This window comes from Struthio camelus, chromosome 4, assembly GCF_040807025.1.
Source record: "Struthio camelus isolate bStrCam1 chromosome 4, bStrCam1.hap1, whole genome shotgun sequence".
Lineage (NCBI taxonomy): Eukaryota > Metazoa > Chordata > Aves > Struthioniformes > Struthionidae > Struthio > Struthio camelus.
In genome coordinates, this window is record NC_090945.1 from 10,317,008 (window position 1) to 10,332,983 (window position 15,976).

Sequence of the window (15,976 nt, forward strand, 5' to 3'; positions counted from 1 at the left end):
TACTAAATAAGTCGCTCTAGCCTACAGAATAACAGTCAAGCAAGTTAAACTAAAAGCCCAAGAAGAACTTTGTGTAATGAAGATCTGTTTAGGAGGAAAAAAAAAAACAAAAACAAAAAACAAAAACTTTACCCCACCACAGCTTCAGACACAGAACAAGCTGCATGAATGTTTGTGTGTGTGTACATATATACACATACACACACACACATATATATTTAAATCAGGGGCTAAAGCACATCATCAGCAAGGTTTTGGATTAATGACCTTGAATTCTTTTCTGTTACCTTCCACAGATGTTGGAGAGCATTGCTTTTGACAGGAACTGAAAACGCTGAGTACTCTTAGGAAGATAGGGACAGAAGGTCAGCTCCAGTGACCTACCTCTGACAATCTTACCCATGGCATGGATCTACACTTGCTACGAACAAAGAAAGAATACAGAGAAGAGTGCTACTTTTAATGCTGCCCCAATACCTCCAAATCCTATACTGTGTTTCTCAAAGATCGGATGAAGCTGAGTTTTTTCTCCATCTTGGTTATTCATTCATGTATACATGGCAGCATTTTCAGAGTTCCATCACACATTCAACTCAATTCAGAAGAAAAAAAATCATGGCTATATCCCTACCAATATAATTTTATGAAAGCTAAAGGGGACTTAGAAGGAGGATAAAAATGCTACGATTGCTGGCAAAAATGCGCCATGGAGATCTGGCTTCTGATGGGCACATGTGAACGTTCAGCTATTTTTAACTTTCTCCTTCGCTAGTACATCAGTGTAGAACTTCTAACAGGCTAACAGCCTTGAGCACAGAGATCCATTATATCAACCTCTTGGGTGACAAAACACGCAAAGCCAAGCTAAACAGGAAAATCAAAAGAATCAATAAAATAAAACACACTGATCTGCAAACAAGTAAGACAACAGGGAGATATAACACCACCTGGTATTTTAGAGTAGCTAATGACATCTTATTACATCTCAAGAAATGCCGTCATTTCACTAGGATAAGAATAGCTAACCTTCCACTCTGCAGCCACAAACAGTTCAAGTGAGATACTTACGTCAGGATATGTTATGCAACCAGCAGCGAGGGCTACAGAGTGCAGGCAAAAACTGTTTTTCCAGGAAAAAACAATTACTCAGAAATCAAGGCTACCGAGACCAGTATTACCAGGATGTCCTGGGCCACGGCTGTGTGTTATGAAGATCATCACATGACAGCAGTGGACAGAGGGACTTCTTCACCTGTCATGACTCCAGGAGATGACCACACGTCCCTGTGCTGCTCTCGGTACGTGGCACATGCCTTGGGGTCAGGCACGTGAAGATTCTGGTATAACCATACACATGAAGGAAGACTCACCAGACCTGCCCTAAAGTTTAAAAATGAACATTGCTGGTGACTTATTTCTCAAATGACACTTTTCCCAGGGAAGAGGGAGATCAAACTACTGGTTAATTTTGTATTTGCACCTGGCTTGAAGGGGGGGGGGGAAGGAGTAGTTTGATAAATGCATGAAGTTCAATGTAGCCCTTAAAATAGCAGAGATTCTCTTGGGACCAATAGAAGTGTTAACATACACCAAGTGAAACCAAGTATCTTTGTCAGCCAGAGCAACTGGCAGACCTTTGAAGCTAGAAAGATACACAAACACAGGTGCTTAAGTGTAGCACTACTTAGAGCCAGCAAGAGCAAATCCTTTCAACTTCCTGAGCTAGGTACCACCAAACCCTTAAGAAGTAGTACAAAAAGGAACGACAGACCACCACAAAAAAAATCCCTACCTTCACGTAGTGACTGCTGCTGTAGCTTTCCAGGAGAGAAACCCCATGGAGACATCTAGTGTATATATGAAACTAGTTCCTACATCACTAACCACGAGCAGTTGAAAATATGACCCTATATTCATCATGAGAATAATCTTCCCGAGAGATGAGAAACAGGATACAGTTACTGACACACAGAAAGAAAATTTGCTCAGAATCCTTGCAATAACAGCGTTGAAAGTGCCCTGTACACCTTTTGTGCTGCATAAGCACAAGTATTTTCCTAAGACGAATAAAGTTAAGAGGAACTTATTAGCTTTAAAGAGCACCAGGACAGATGCCTGCTAACTTACAAAGTGGAAGAGAAAACGGTGATAGCTGTAGTTTCTTTTAAGGGATTTATTGGCGGGGGGGGGAAGGAGAGGAGGAAGAGAGCACGGGGAGATGAGACTGAAAACTGGGGTCATACAAACAGCATAACAGTGGATAACCTAAGAAATAATTGCTCAAAGTCAAATGGACTCCAAACGCTAATGTTGGCAGCACAAAAAAAAAAAAAAACAAAAAAGAACACACAAAAAAACCCAGAACTGTTTTAACAGGTAGTGAAAACAAGCGGGTAACATGAGCATCTTCCTTTGCAGAGGGAAAAATGAGACAACACTGTCACTTCCTCTATGAATAGAGGTGGGGCAAGAGGACCGTCTACAGGCTATGCTCAGATTTGAGGGTCTAAAATAAAAAAAAAATTATTGTGCATTGTTGTAAGAAATAAGCATACTCTGCTTACCTAGCAACAGTTTAAAAAAAAAAGTTTCATTTAATGCATTTCTAAACCCATTTATCAGAACACACACAAGAGCAGGAAAAAGTAGGTGAAATACATACTGGTTCCTTGAAGACTACAGCCTGCAATTTTTTTCAAGTTACTGATCTTGGAAAGATGAGATTCATTGGATTTAGCTGAAAGTAAGTTTAGGTGCTTAAACACTTGTCAAATTTTTCAACTCCCGCTCCCCTGCTCTCACTAATTGTAGCGATCTGTAAACTCCACAACGCTGCTGAACTGAAAAAATTCAATACTTCTTTCCTCTAAAGAGTTAGAGGACAGAATGTCAAATGGCTAGGCACCCACTAGATGGAAGCGACCACAAAGGAAAAAAGAGAGAATCCATTGGGAAAACTGCAGTAGAAGTTCATTGACCTGCTTCCCCTTCCCTTCCCCACCCCCCAAATCTTCAGGCACATGGGATGGAGAGAAGGAACAAGCATCTCACAATTATTCAGCCACAGAACTTAAGTTCTCTACACCACGCTCATTGATGCGCAATGCTTCAGAGCAGTAACAAGAACATTTAAAGAACAGACAACCAAAAAATACACAGAGGAACAAGCAGGCGTTGTTCTTTGCGAACCTGCTTTAACAAATTTATCTTTCAAAGTTGAATAGAGGTCTTGTTCTAATATCTTCTCATTTGAATTTTTTTACCAACACGTTAGTATAAAATACATGACTTGAACTAAAGATTTTGTGGTGCATCACAAAGTTTTATAAGCTATGCATGCAACATGACCACATCTTCCTCCTTGACCACAACTGCTCTGCTGCAAACATACTCTAAGACTCAGCTAACTCCTGAGCTGTAGCTGTTTTCTTCACATGAAAATGAATTCTCACGTAAATGGAATCACAGCATGCTTCCACGGAAATGAGACTACACACAGAGCACAAAAACAATTTTCACAATCAAACTAACAAAATCCTCAAACATCGTACATGACCAAAAATCCCCATGAATCCCAGAGAACCTTTCAAGCAAAAGAAAAGCTGGAGAGAAAGAGAGGGAAAAAACACAACTAAGTTTTGAATGAAAGCAACATGCCATACAACCTGTCAATGCCTGAAATACTTTATACTTCCATGAGGGAGCTGTTTTCTAAAAACCAGGAACTGAAAGAAACTCAGATATCTAAGTCTAAATGACGGGATAACCACTGTTTACCATTAGAAAATCATCATATGTTGCCCAAGCGTACATAAATTACAAAGCAAGGAAGAACAGTCTAGCCGCTATTGGTTACAGAGAGAGGAACTAAGCAGTACCACTGGGGGGAAAACAAACAAACAAAACACAACCAAAAGACCTCCAAACACTGTCCCAGAATTATTAGTATCTAGAAGACTAAACCACTTGAAAGTCAAAGTTCTTTCCCACGCATGGCCCACAGCTGTCATCACACTCTCACCTGCTAGTTAAAGGTCCATTAAGAAAGGGCCAAAAACATATATCATTTGACTGATATTAGTCTCCACTTCAAATTTGCCTTTTTTTTTTTTTTAATCCTCAGTTGACACTTTGAGCATTTGCCATCAGTGGCTCAGAGCAAACATCTGGTTCTGAAGATGCACCAGGGTCAGCCAACTGATGATAAATTGTTCCTTGAGGACAACTTCCTGCCCCTTAAGAGTCTAATCCTTGCTGGTGCTAAAGAAATTCCAGCATGCACTAAAGAATAAGTGCAATAACAATTAAGCGAACACTGCCTGCCAAGCTAACAGTGCAATGTTTTGCAGAAGTAAAGAAAATCGACAGGGGTGTAGTATTAGATAAACGTGTGGCATGTCCAGGTTAAGAAGTCAACAACAGAGAATTACCCTTGCATTACCATTCAAAAGTTGGCACGCATTGACCACAGAAATAGCTTCCAAATGCATCTATGGTTTCCCCTTTTCTCTTAAAGAGAAGTGTTGCAGCTTGCATCATCACGTTAACGTTCAAGTCTTAAACACTCATCTACCGCATACCCTGCCTACTGCAACTTTCCAGGACATAACTGGATATATATGACACTCATTGCAGCAGAACACTTCAAAGCAGTTCTGGGCTTTTTTTTTTTTTTTTTTTGGTAACTGGAAACAATGTTCTACTTTCAGCCAAAACCTCATGCCAGATGAAAACAAAATAGAAACCAAAAATCAGAAGGTTTCCTTTTACCCTTCCCTTGGTTTGCATGCCAGGTTCTGTCATTTTCATGACATTCAGGAGTACAAAAGACAAAAAAAAAATCTCCAACTGCACAGATGTTCTTATGATCATTAAATACATTCTGAAGGTGCTCACAACCATCAATAATCCAAATTACGGGTTCATAGATACTAAAGTTTTCAAATGTAATGAAGTATTTCTAAATTGGGGTTTTATAGAAACTTGCTAATGAGGCCAACAGAAATACCCCATAGTAACAAGTTAAAATTACTAAGTTTTCTGCAATATTTTGAATTACAACATTAAGAATCTGAAGTGAAAATAATTACCCATGCAACGAACCCACCTTGACTGAAAAACGAACACAAACACAAAAAGTACATATGACTAGCCCCAAGAAACATAGATTAGAAAGAACCTACAATAAAGGCCTTACTTTCAAAGTTTAGGATGTCTACGTCTCAAATGTCACGCTACGGATGAAAGCTGAACATACAGTAGTATTGCACTAAACACACATTTAAAAACAAGAACCATGGAAACTGCCATTATAGGCTTGCTATCAATTTCCCCATGGCCTTTTACGAGGAGTTATCATATTGGGCACCTTTTAAGATTAGGCTTGCTGCCAGCCATTTCAGTAAGAGCGCATTTTAGCACTGTATTTATGTACAAAGGTTCATCACAGCAGAGATCTAATCTAGCAATTTCATTGAGGCTTTGCAATTCAGGAAGCGCAATGATTATGCAGTACATTGCACACATACTTCAGCAGCATTGCCCAGTCAGAAAGTAAAATGTTACACAGTTTATTTTACAAAGTGTAATCAAAGTAAATAAAAACACGCAAAGCTGATTGCAAGCAGGGTATTACACTTCCAAAAATAAGCTAGCATTGAGCATTTTGTACTACAAGTTTAATTCCTGATGTGTCTTATGCCGTAGTGTGATTCTTTCCAAAATTAAATTTTAGAGATGAAAAACAGATCAAAATATAAGGCCATAACTGCAATGCATTTGGGGGAACACTTCAAAGATTCAGATAGCAATGACAGCCGTTTCGGCTGCTATTTCTTTTTGAACTTATCCTTTACATCTAAGTCAGCTTCTTTCAGTATTGAGTCCAATGCAGCACCGAAAGAGAAAGAAAAATAGCTCATGGAACAGTTCGTTTGCAATAATTTGCCAAAAAACATGCTTTTAGCCGCAGAACTCAGCAGCTCTACCAGCCTCAAGCATGACAGCACTTCACAAGTACAGAAACTTATTTATTTGCAGACGGACCAAGTTCAAGATAAATACCTGTCCATAGGCAAACTGTGACTTGGTTGTGACGCCAACACCACTATCATTCCTCCCTCTCCCTTTATTCTCTACATAAAGTGCCTCCATATTCTTTTGGAAAGGACGTATTTAAACAACTAGGACTGCGTAGGAGCTGACTGGCTTTTGTGCAGTGAAATTCCACAGTAAGATTTTGAGACAAGAGGTGAATTGATATCAACAGCCAAGATGACCATTTGAGTAAAATCCAAATCTCAACTCCAGAAGCACACGGGCCACTTCAAATGCAGGCTTCTCAGATCTTTGGAAGTTTCATAACTCATAGCCCAAAAGGTTCAATAGTTTCTGGGCAGATAAAATGTAAGAACTCCTAAGTTAGTTTTAGATTAAAAACTTGAGCCAAAAAAAAAAAAAAACCCACAACAACCAACCACCACACCTTGCAGACCCAGCTAGCCAGAGAAAGGCACTCTGATGACTAGTGACACACAGCATTTCTTTTAGACTCTGTTTTCAATACCCTGAAAGCAACACAGGGGTATTCATCTTACTCTATCCCTAGAGATGCTCACTTTCTGACAGCATACAAAGGCAATCCGACGGCAGTTCCCTGCACGTGCCTTTCGCTGGTGCTCTACGTAACGTTTCCTATCCTTATGGGATACCCTTCCTAATTCGACTTGCACAGCCAACATCCACTGATACTACTGTGAGAAGGCACCATAGCACTATCTGAATTGAAAGTGATCCAGATGATTCATTTCCTTTTCAGAATTCGAAAGAGAAGAAACAATTTAACATAAAGCCTTAATTTGGCTTCTTAATGGAAAAAGTAGTTGCCTCTTCTCTGCTTTTGTGTCGCAAGATGACATAACTCATAGCTTGCCTCTTTACCCATCCAAGAAAACTTTGCATATACTAAAGAAGCTTTTGTTGAAGGACAACTTACAATTTTCTGGATTGGAAATTATCAGCACCATAGATGACAGGACACGGAAGTTGACTGTGCCGAAACACTTGCGCCTGGGCAGGTTATTTGATGAGATTCAGCACTGCACGAATACAACTGTCCTACTTGATAGCTACACTGTCTTAAAGCATCACATAGCCAAGATACACCTGTAACAGCACGTGTCTCAGCACCTCTTCCCTCCCTCCTCTGCAACCAAGGTAAAAGATGAACTCTGCAGCACCTGAGATACTAGCTTTGACCCAGAACCAGCATAGCTAGACAAAGATCAGCTTCCAAAAGCACCACCCCCGGTGTATCTGTGCTAAGCTGGTAGTACTCCAGGATAGAGCATCACCTCGGTACATCACCGCTTGAATGAACAAAACCAGTCAGACCCCAAAACTAAGCTCCCCCAGAATCTAGCCCAGAACATTCACCAGAATGGCTCCGTGCCAGACTAGCAAGGCCTATCCAAGCCAGCACCGAGCTGCAAAAACGTAGTGTAAGGCCAATTATGAGATGAGGTTGTCCAAAACTGTATAGCATCTGCATTGCTGAGAGTAGTCTAGGCTCTCATTCCTTGGACAGCTGAGATATGACTCTACATCAAAGAATAAAGCCTATTTTGCAGCACTAAACAAATGTTAGGAGAAAAGAGTAAGCAAAACCAAATATGACAACTTAAAAAAAGACGCCATTCAGAATTTTCTTTAAGAACCCAAGATAACTGACCAGTGATCAAAGCTTCTCAGTCAACCTGTTGTCTTACTGGCCGAACAGCAAAACTTACCTCCCCCTCCAACAGTGAGCAAGACCTCTTCCTTCTCCCAGCCATTCTGGTAGCCATGGGAATCATTTACAGGTACCTAACCCCGTTCAGGCTTTGTGCTTCTCTCCCAAGAAAGTCCATAGCTCACATGCAACTGTTAATTTTTCCTTCACAGATAACACAAGTGACAACTCTTCCTCATTTCATCATACCCGCTGCCTTGCTAACCCCGCTGCTGCTGTCAGTCAGCAGCATGAGCACCAAAGCTATCCTTTCTAAGAGCAAAAAACCCCATTGTTACATCATGTTATGTTTTGGCCGCATCATCTCTAAATAAAAACTTGAATAAATTATATGAAAACGCATGGCTCGCAGCTTCCATACACTGCTATATTCTGCTAGGGCTAGTGACATTAATACCTACGCAGGCAAACGCAAAAACAAGCTACAGAAAAAAACAAAAGTGAAAGTTACTTGTTTGTATAAGTTGATTTCAAAGAAAAAATTCTCTTTGAGAAGCAATCATTTTATTGGGTAATTTTATATGTTAAAATGAAACTGTGAACAAACTAGTTGATTTCTTTGTTTGATATATTTTCCCCACCCATTTTTAGCCAAGGGTATACAAGCACACATCAACAGTTCCAGGCAACTGAAATTCGCAAAGATCAATGGTGTGAAGATAGAGAATGCAGGTCTTAACAAACTCTTTAGAGTGGATACGTTGTCTCTCATTTGGCAGGAAACTCTTCACAGTTGCATATGTAGACCCAGGACTGGTCCAGTACTATTGGCATATTATCAAATGAAGCACTATGAGTGCACGTAGGCAATCTTAGCATAATAAAGTTTTCCTCATTAGTTACAATCCCTCAATTGTGCTGCTATTTCAGTAACGGGTAAAACATCGTCATTCCTTTCAGGCATTCCCCATTCTCTTACTCTTTTACACTTTACGTTTTGCCTTCAAAATTGCAGGGTTTGTTTTGTCGTAAAGCAAAGAATTACAAAATCACTCAGCATCGCATTTTTCCACAGAGAGCCTTTTGTTTAAGCTTACTGAGCTAGAGATTGCCTTAAAAATACATGTCATGAAAAACAAAAAAGATGAATCTGTAACAAAGCTGTGATTAACAGAAGGTAAGTGCAAAAATTAGTAACATAGGTCAGCAAACTCACTGTGTTTGCATATGTAACAGCAGAGTAAAAGCAAATAGTTATTAGCATGGTAAAAAAAAAAAAAAAAACCAACAACTATGCATGTGAAACTACCGATAAAAAAATTTCCATTCACTTTGTCACTCTTGAAAGACGTCAAGAAATGGAGGCTGTTTGCCTGCATGCTTTCCAAAGGATCATAGCTAGAGATTTCTCAAATACAAACCAAAGTAAACTATTGAAAGGAAAAAAAAATAATCTTACTCCTTATCAAGTTCTCTATGCATAATTAGGGTAAGTAGTCAGTCTTTTTTATTTTAATCAGTTAAAAGGAATACTAAGAAAAAAATAATTGTTTAACCTGAAGAGACATTTTATATTCTTCACCATAAACTAATTTGGCTTTAGTCACAAAACTTAAAATTATAGTTCCCAAGGAAACCACAACTCACTCAGCTCACACCACCTTATTTCTATTACTCTGCATTCTACTAGGTGAACACCTCTCTACATAACAGACTGTATACTCCAATAGCGTACAGCACACGTGAGAAATAGGCAAGATAAATACTTGAGCAATTTTACTGTGTTTAAATTAACAGTTACCAAGTGCTATGGATGAGACAGTTTTACATTGGACAATTATGGGTTTTCAGGTTTATTTGTCAGTTTTTAATGAAGAGAAAGATTAACAGCAGTCCACGTCACCTCCGTGACGTTCGTAACAGAGGCGTTACCAGCTCTCTTCTTAAGAATTGCTGGAGGAAAAAAAAAAAAAAAAAACCACTTGCCTACCCACCAGTTATGAGGACTCCTGCTTCCCTTAGGAAGTTTTGGGTAATCTCAGCTTCCAATATAATTTTAAATGGAAAACCATCATAAAAATCTTGTGTGTCTGAAAACTGGTCCTTGTCTACTAATAAGACAAGTATCTGTTAGGATTTTCAGGTTTACTCTAACGAAAAAGATCAGAAGAATCTTTTTTGTCTTTTTTTTTAAGCAGTTTTCTTTGGGAATTTGACCATTATGTGCATTTGATCAACCGCATTACTTCTCTTATACTTTAATTCCCTGAGTGTATTAATCCAGCCGTACTGCTAAAGCTGTCCTGTCCTCCTTCGACATCTGCCTTTTCATTCCCATTTGAACATTTTCCATCCTCCCTATGCCAGCCAAAAAACATTTATGTAGTTGCAAGGGCAGACTAGATCAAGGATCAGAGCGGGGTTACAGTTAGCTATCTAAGCCCAACTACAGGCTGTCATAGCCCTGCTCTCTCCTCACTGCTGACACCGGTGTTCAACGGACCTTCTGTCAAGCCATGCCCGTGTGCTAAACCAGGAAGAGAACCACTCCACAAAGAGGTGAGCCGTTTCTGGTGAGTTAGTGTGTTGAGACAGCTCTAAGTCTACAAGCACCAGAACGGCGCCAAAGAACCACACCAACCCCAGCCGCCGGTCCGGCCGGGTTTGGATTGTGGGGGAATCATCCAGGAACCTCCCTCCTCTCACCTCCATTCCCAGCTTTGTGTTTATATTCCCCACATTGCTTTTAAAGCTTGGCAAGGGAGATGCTTCTGCTTAGCGCGTGCTCAGGGAGCATCACAGAACGAGTTCAAATAAGCAACAGGAACAGGAAGGCGGGACAAAATTCCCTTTCAGCAGTGGCAAACCACTAGACTACATCAAGCCATGCCATGCAAATTCACTCCACCCTAGAACAAAAAACAGGTTAGTTCTAATGCAGACGAGTCTTCTACTATGTGGTGTACATGTGGATGTGTGAGTGCTTCTGCTGCACAAGAGAAGGGAAAGCGCAGGAGGGGAAGGACCTGCCAGGAAAGAGCAGAGCCAACTTTCTCAGCAGCAAAGCAGCAAAACTCGCTCATGGATTACGTTACTGCAGCGTCGTATCCTTCTCTAGGCTTCCCAGACAAATGGAAGAGTAAAACTGGAGAGAAAAGGGAAATATAAAACTACAAATACGTGCAGGAAGACTCTGACCAAATACTGATCATGAATTAACTAGGTTTCATAATAACGCAATGCTTTCACTTAGTAGCTAATTTGGCCTGTGTCATTTGCCTATATGCAAATGCGGGGAAGGAAAAGCAAAAGAGCAGGTAGGCAGACCTGAGACCCCTGAGAATTTTTTTGATAAAAATGATTTAAACAACAAGCAAAAATAAACAGGAAAAATAATTTCACAGGAATATCAGATCTATCTAAAGATGTTTTTAAAACATGCTTCAGGAAGACTTTCCGGGTCCATAGCAGAAACTGCTGCTACTGCAAGAGAGAAAAAAAAAACAAAAAGAAAACAACAACAACAACAACAAAAAAACCCCAAAACACCCAGACAGTAAGTAGAACAACGGATTGGGTATTGGAACTCATACAACAGACGAAAACACAGAAGCCCAAAACTAAGGACACAGCCCTCACTCTGGTAGCAACACCCTCAATTGCAGAAGTAAAGCTCATGAAAGGGAGTGACACAGCTGCTGGAGGAGTTAAGGAGTCATGAGTCCATGTTCAGGTCTGGAACATAATACACTTGGAACTCTCACATCATCGAGCTATGCACCCCGCCCACATCACCATTACGGGCTCAGGCCAGAAGTTCCTCTCTCTTTCTCTTGACTTGTAAGAAGAACCTTGAGAGGTCTTTTCTTCATTGGCGTTCTAACGAACAGCAAGAAAACTCAGGTATTTCATTGAAAATAATTATTTCCTGCTTATTGTCACATGGGTTCATCACATTGCCATTATGTTACCTTATGCTGTGAAGTTTGCAAGCCTAGTCACAGGCTCCACTCAGAACTACATGCTGCTCACAGTTTTTCGAAAGAGCAGACGAAACCTAGCTAGTCAAGCGGAAGGCTTTCTAGAACACAAAGCCTGGGAGCAAGAGTTCACAAAACCATTTTTCACTTATTACCGGGAGTTCCTGCAGCAAAGGAGAAAAAACGAGTTTCTCGCCCAGGTACTTGCAACAAATCCCATCACTGTAGCATATGAGCTCTTTAGGCCAAAAGAGTATGTTTCAACAAGATGTGAAGCAGGAAAGCATGACCTCCATACAACAGAAAGTGAACAGAAGCAAAATCAGAGCAAGTGACAGATCAAGAAGAAATAGTTTGCTGTAGAACCAGAAATCAAAAGCCCTCCCAAAATCTGCCTTGCTTCTTTTTTCATAAAGTATTTTTCAAACAGGTGTAAGGGGTGGGGGAAGTCTAGAAGGGCTTAGATCATCTGCCATTCAAAGGCTGAAATAAAAGATGGATCCCCAACAGCATGATGTATCTACGTCTCCTAGGTTCAAATGCGGTAAGCAATCTCCATCACCAGCTTTCAAATCTACCAACGGCTCGCAGATATTGGTAGCTTTCAAGCCCTGCGGTGAAGCTTCAAGTAATGACTATGCATTGATATACTTATGATCAACGGCTTGCAGCAGCATGCATCAAACTTATTATGTTTAATACGTTATATTTCTTGGTACTTGTTACAATCCAACCTTCAAGTAACTAAGAACCAAAGATATCTGTGATCCAGCAAACAGCTTCCACATAAGGCATCTCTGGAGGATAGAGATACATGATGTACATCCAAAAACAAGAGTGTTTAGAAAACAAGTTTAGCATCAAGTGCTCTGGATGGGACCTGATCCTGCTCCCACCGCTACATTACGCAAGTACTTACAAGTAGTTTATTTTGCCATGTGATTTATATCTTCAGATCACGTTACCTGCTCTTTTATTGTATCAGGAACAAGTTAGCAGCTCACTGTACCTTAAATAGCATTCAGAAAACAGACATCATCACACTCACTGGTTCAGCTCAAAGATCCCTGTCTTTCCAGGGCAAGCAAGGGCAAGTGTGACCCCTTGGTGTCATTGTACAGACAACCTACAGAAGAAGCACCACACATCTGTGCTGACTGCAAGACATGAGGTCTTCCTGCAATATCGAGCATTCAACTAGAAAACAGCTGAAGCTTTTTGAGAAAGCAAGTTAAACAAGATGTTTAGACCATTCAGCAACAAAAAAACTACCTGACCTTGCACATGCACAGAAGTATAAGCAAACCATTACATAAGCAACAGCAGACACTTCTTGATAAGTAATATGAAAAATTAACCTTGCATAACTGAAATTTTTGAAACTAGCTGCGTTACCATAAGCATGAAGTACCTCTTGAACTCATTGGAGAAGCTCGGCCGTATTTTTCAAGACACTCTCCAAGTTAACCTTTAGCAGTGCTTTGCCTATGGACAATACAGGCATATCTCTTTCTATTGGTTAAATGTAAGTATGTACATGATACAAAACCAACACCTATTACTCGGTAGTACACATGTAAATTGGATGTTTTAGGGAATAAAAGGACATATGTAAGGCATTTTACTCTGAGGAAAGATTTCTCTGAAAGACCAAATACTCTCAGGCGATAACCCACTAAGCCAAAAAGCTATTCTGAATGAACCAGCCAGGTATATTAGGACTTGCTTATTTTAACTAACTTTATGTAAACTTGGTAAAGAACATTCAGTATTATTTTTCTATATGTACTATTTCCTATAACAATTCTAATGTGTTTCAGGCAACCGTTTAGAAGGATGAACCTATGGAAGGTCATTCAAATACCTGTTTTATCTTTAGTTAACATCTTCTGACAGCTTTTCTCGCGTTCACGTTATGTTCTAGAGGTCGACAAGTTCACACGCTCTGAACACTCAATGCTTTCCAGAACTCAAAGCTGCCATATCAGAAGTTACATAATTAGTACACGATGTGCAGAAAAGTAAAGGCCACCAATAATTAACAACACATTCTGACCAGCAATATACACCATAACGAACGAGAAGCAAAAACGATGAAGTGAGAAGCTCAGACTACTTGGCAAGACAGTCCAGCTAATTCACTGCAAACCACCGGATTCTCCGTTTCCATGCGTCCTTTTGGACGGAAAGTACAGGTACACCTTCACACTTCAGCCGGTAGAGGAACTACGGACAATACCGCGGGCACTTGTTACCACAACCTGTTTTGAACGACCAACTGTGGCTCCCAAGCCGAGCATCTCCAAACACAAAGACAACCTGCCCTCACGGAGGGCAAAGTCCACCACAGACACGGAGTTGCAGGAGAGGCCAGCCAGTCCTTCGCCAGCGACCCAAACCTGAGCTGGTTACGTGTTGTCAAGGAGTAACGGGATGAGAGAGTCCGAGGGCCTAATTCACCCACCAGTTTGTCCTGCCTCCTGACGCGAGCAACTTACGGAGCAGGCCGCCCGGCGCCGGAGCGAGGGGACCGCCACGCGCCATCCTGGCGACACCTGCCCGACCATCGGGCGCCGAGGACCCCTCACCCTTCCGGGTGCTTCCCGTCATCCCCAAACACCCCCCCGCCTCCCCCGACACGCCTGGGCAGCAGGACCGAGGCCGTGCCGACCCCCCGGCGCGGCCCCGGCAGCGGGGCGGGGATCCCCCCTCCCCTCGACACCCGCCACATTTGGCGACAACCAGAGCCGGCGGCCGGGGGAAAAAAAGGGGAGGCCGGGGGGGGGGGGCGGGGGAGGGAAGCCGCCGCCGCGACCGTTGGAACGGCCCGGCCCCGCCAACGGCCGCCGGCGACCGTTAGGCCCCGGCCCCCTCCCGCCCCCCACCCCCACCCCCCGGGCGCGCGCGCGCGGCCGCCGGGGCCTCACCTCAGCGGGGCGGGCGGGAGCCGCCGCCGCCGCTCCGTCAGCGGCCGCGACCGTATTTCGAAAGATCCGCCATTTTCACCTCGTCATCGCCGCCGCCCGGCGCCGCGGCCCCGCCGCCCGCCCCCCGCCGCTCGCCCGCCCCCCGCCCCCCCCCCCGAGGCACCGGCGCGGAGCGGCAGCGGCTGCTCTGGCGTCGCTGCTTCACCTTGAATCCCGTCGCTCCGCTACCGCTTGCGCTGCGGCTTCTTTCGGGAAGCCGCAAGGCAAAGGACGCTCGTTAGGGCAGCGCGCATCTCGCTCGGCTTCCGAGGAGAGGCACGTTTAGCCCATCGTTTCCTCCCCCACCCCAACACCATCCTTTAGTCGCTCCATCCGTATTTCCCTCCGCGGCCGGCCTGCGGTGCGCTCCGAGGAAATGCAAAGCCAACGCAGGCTGCGGAGTTACTTCCTCCCGGGCGACAGCCCGAAGCAGCACAGATGACGGCTCTGCCCTGCTGTCTCCCGCTTCTGGCCTCCGCCGAGGGACACGGGCAGCTGCAGACGCCAAAGCGGGGCAGCCCGCGCTCATCAGCGGGCCGCGGAGCCCCCCCAAGACAGCTACCGGGCAGCGGGGGCGGAGGGGCGACCCAGTGCCCCCCCACCCCGAGGAGCCCCCACAAGCAGACGGAGCCCGCCCCGCCGCGGGGAGCGAGCGCCGGCGGGGCCGGGCCTGCGCCCTCTCGGCGGGCGGCGGCCGGGACGCCGCTGTCAGCGCCGAGGCACCGCCGCGGCCGGGAGACCGGGTGTCTCCTCCCGGCCGTGGCCTCCTCCAGCCCCCCGGCACCGTGCAGGGCCCGGTGCGCGCCGCCTCCCCCCGCCGCCGCCGCCGCTTTCCCGCCCCTCGCGCTAGCACTCACCGGGCTGCCGCTCTTCCTCCCCCGCCTCCCCGCGCCGCCGCCGCGCTCCCGCGCTACCGCGCCCGGCGGCGGCAGGAGCGGAGGCGGCGGCGGCGGCAGCAGCGCCCGCCACCAGCCGCCGTGTTTGTTCAAAATCACGCGCCCCGCGCCATTCCACCGCCGCATCCCATAATACTGCGCAGCGCCGCCCTGGCAACCGCCGGCGCAGCGCCCTGCGCGCGCCACGCCGCCCCGCCCCGCGCTTCCGGCTCCCTCACACTCCCGCCTCCTCTTCCCCCTCCCCACCGCCACCACCCTCGGTCTCGTTCGCTCCCACGGCTCGCCCTGCTTCCGGGGCGGGGCCCGCGCGCGCCGCCGGCGGGGCGCGGGCCCCACCCCCGCCTCCCCCCCGGCACGCGCGCACATATGCATTTCTGTATGTTATATGCGGCTGGGTGCGGCCGT

The 15,976-nt window shown here is 44.4% G+C and overlaps 1 protein-coding gene across 17 annotated transcripts in view; it reads right to left on the bottom strand.

Annotated features, from left to right (window-relative positions):
* The window catches only part of LIN54 (lin-54 DREAM MuvB core complex component), a 46,053-nt gene that overhangs the window by 29,880 nt on the left and 197 nt on the right, over positions 1-15,976 (bottom strand). For 3 of the 17 annotated variants that reach the window (XM_068941391.1, XM_068941401.1, XM_068941406.1), the window contains exon 2: positions 13,574-13,685. The exons of 1 other annotated variant lie outside the window; for it this stretch is intronic. In XM_068941391.1, the coding sequence (XP_068797492.1) occupies positions 13,574-13,595 (22 nt within the window). In that variant the 5' untranslated portion in view covers positions 13,596-13,685. Of the gene's footprint in view, positions 1-13,573; positions 14,207-14,636; positions 14,749-14,841; positions 15,173-15,532; positions 15,758-15,976 lie in introns of those variants that run through there. 13 more of the 17 variants (XM_068941405.1, XM_068941395.1, XM_068941392.1 and 10 more) reach the window with 12 other exon arrangements.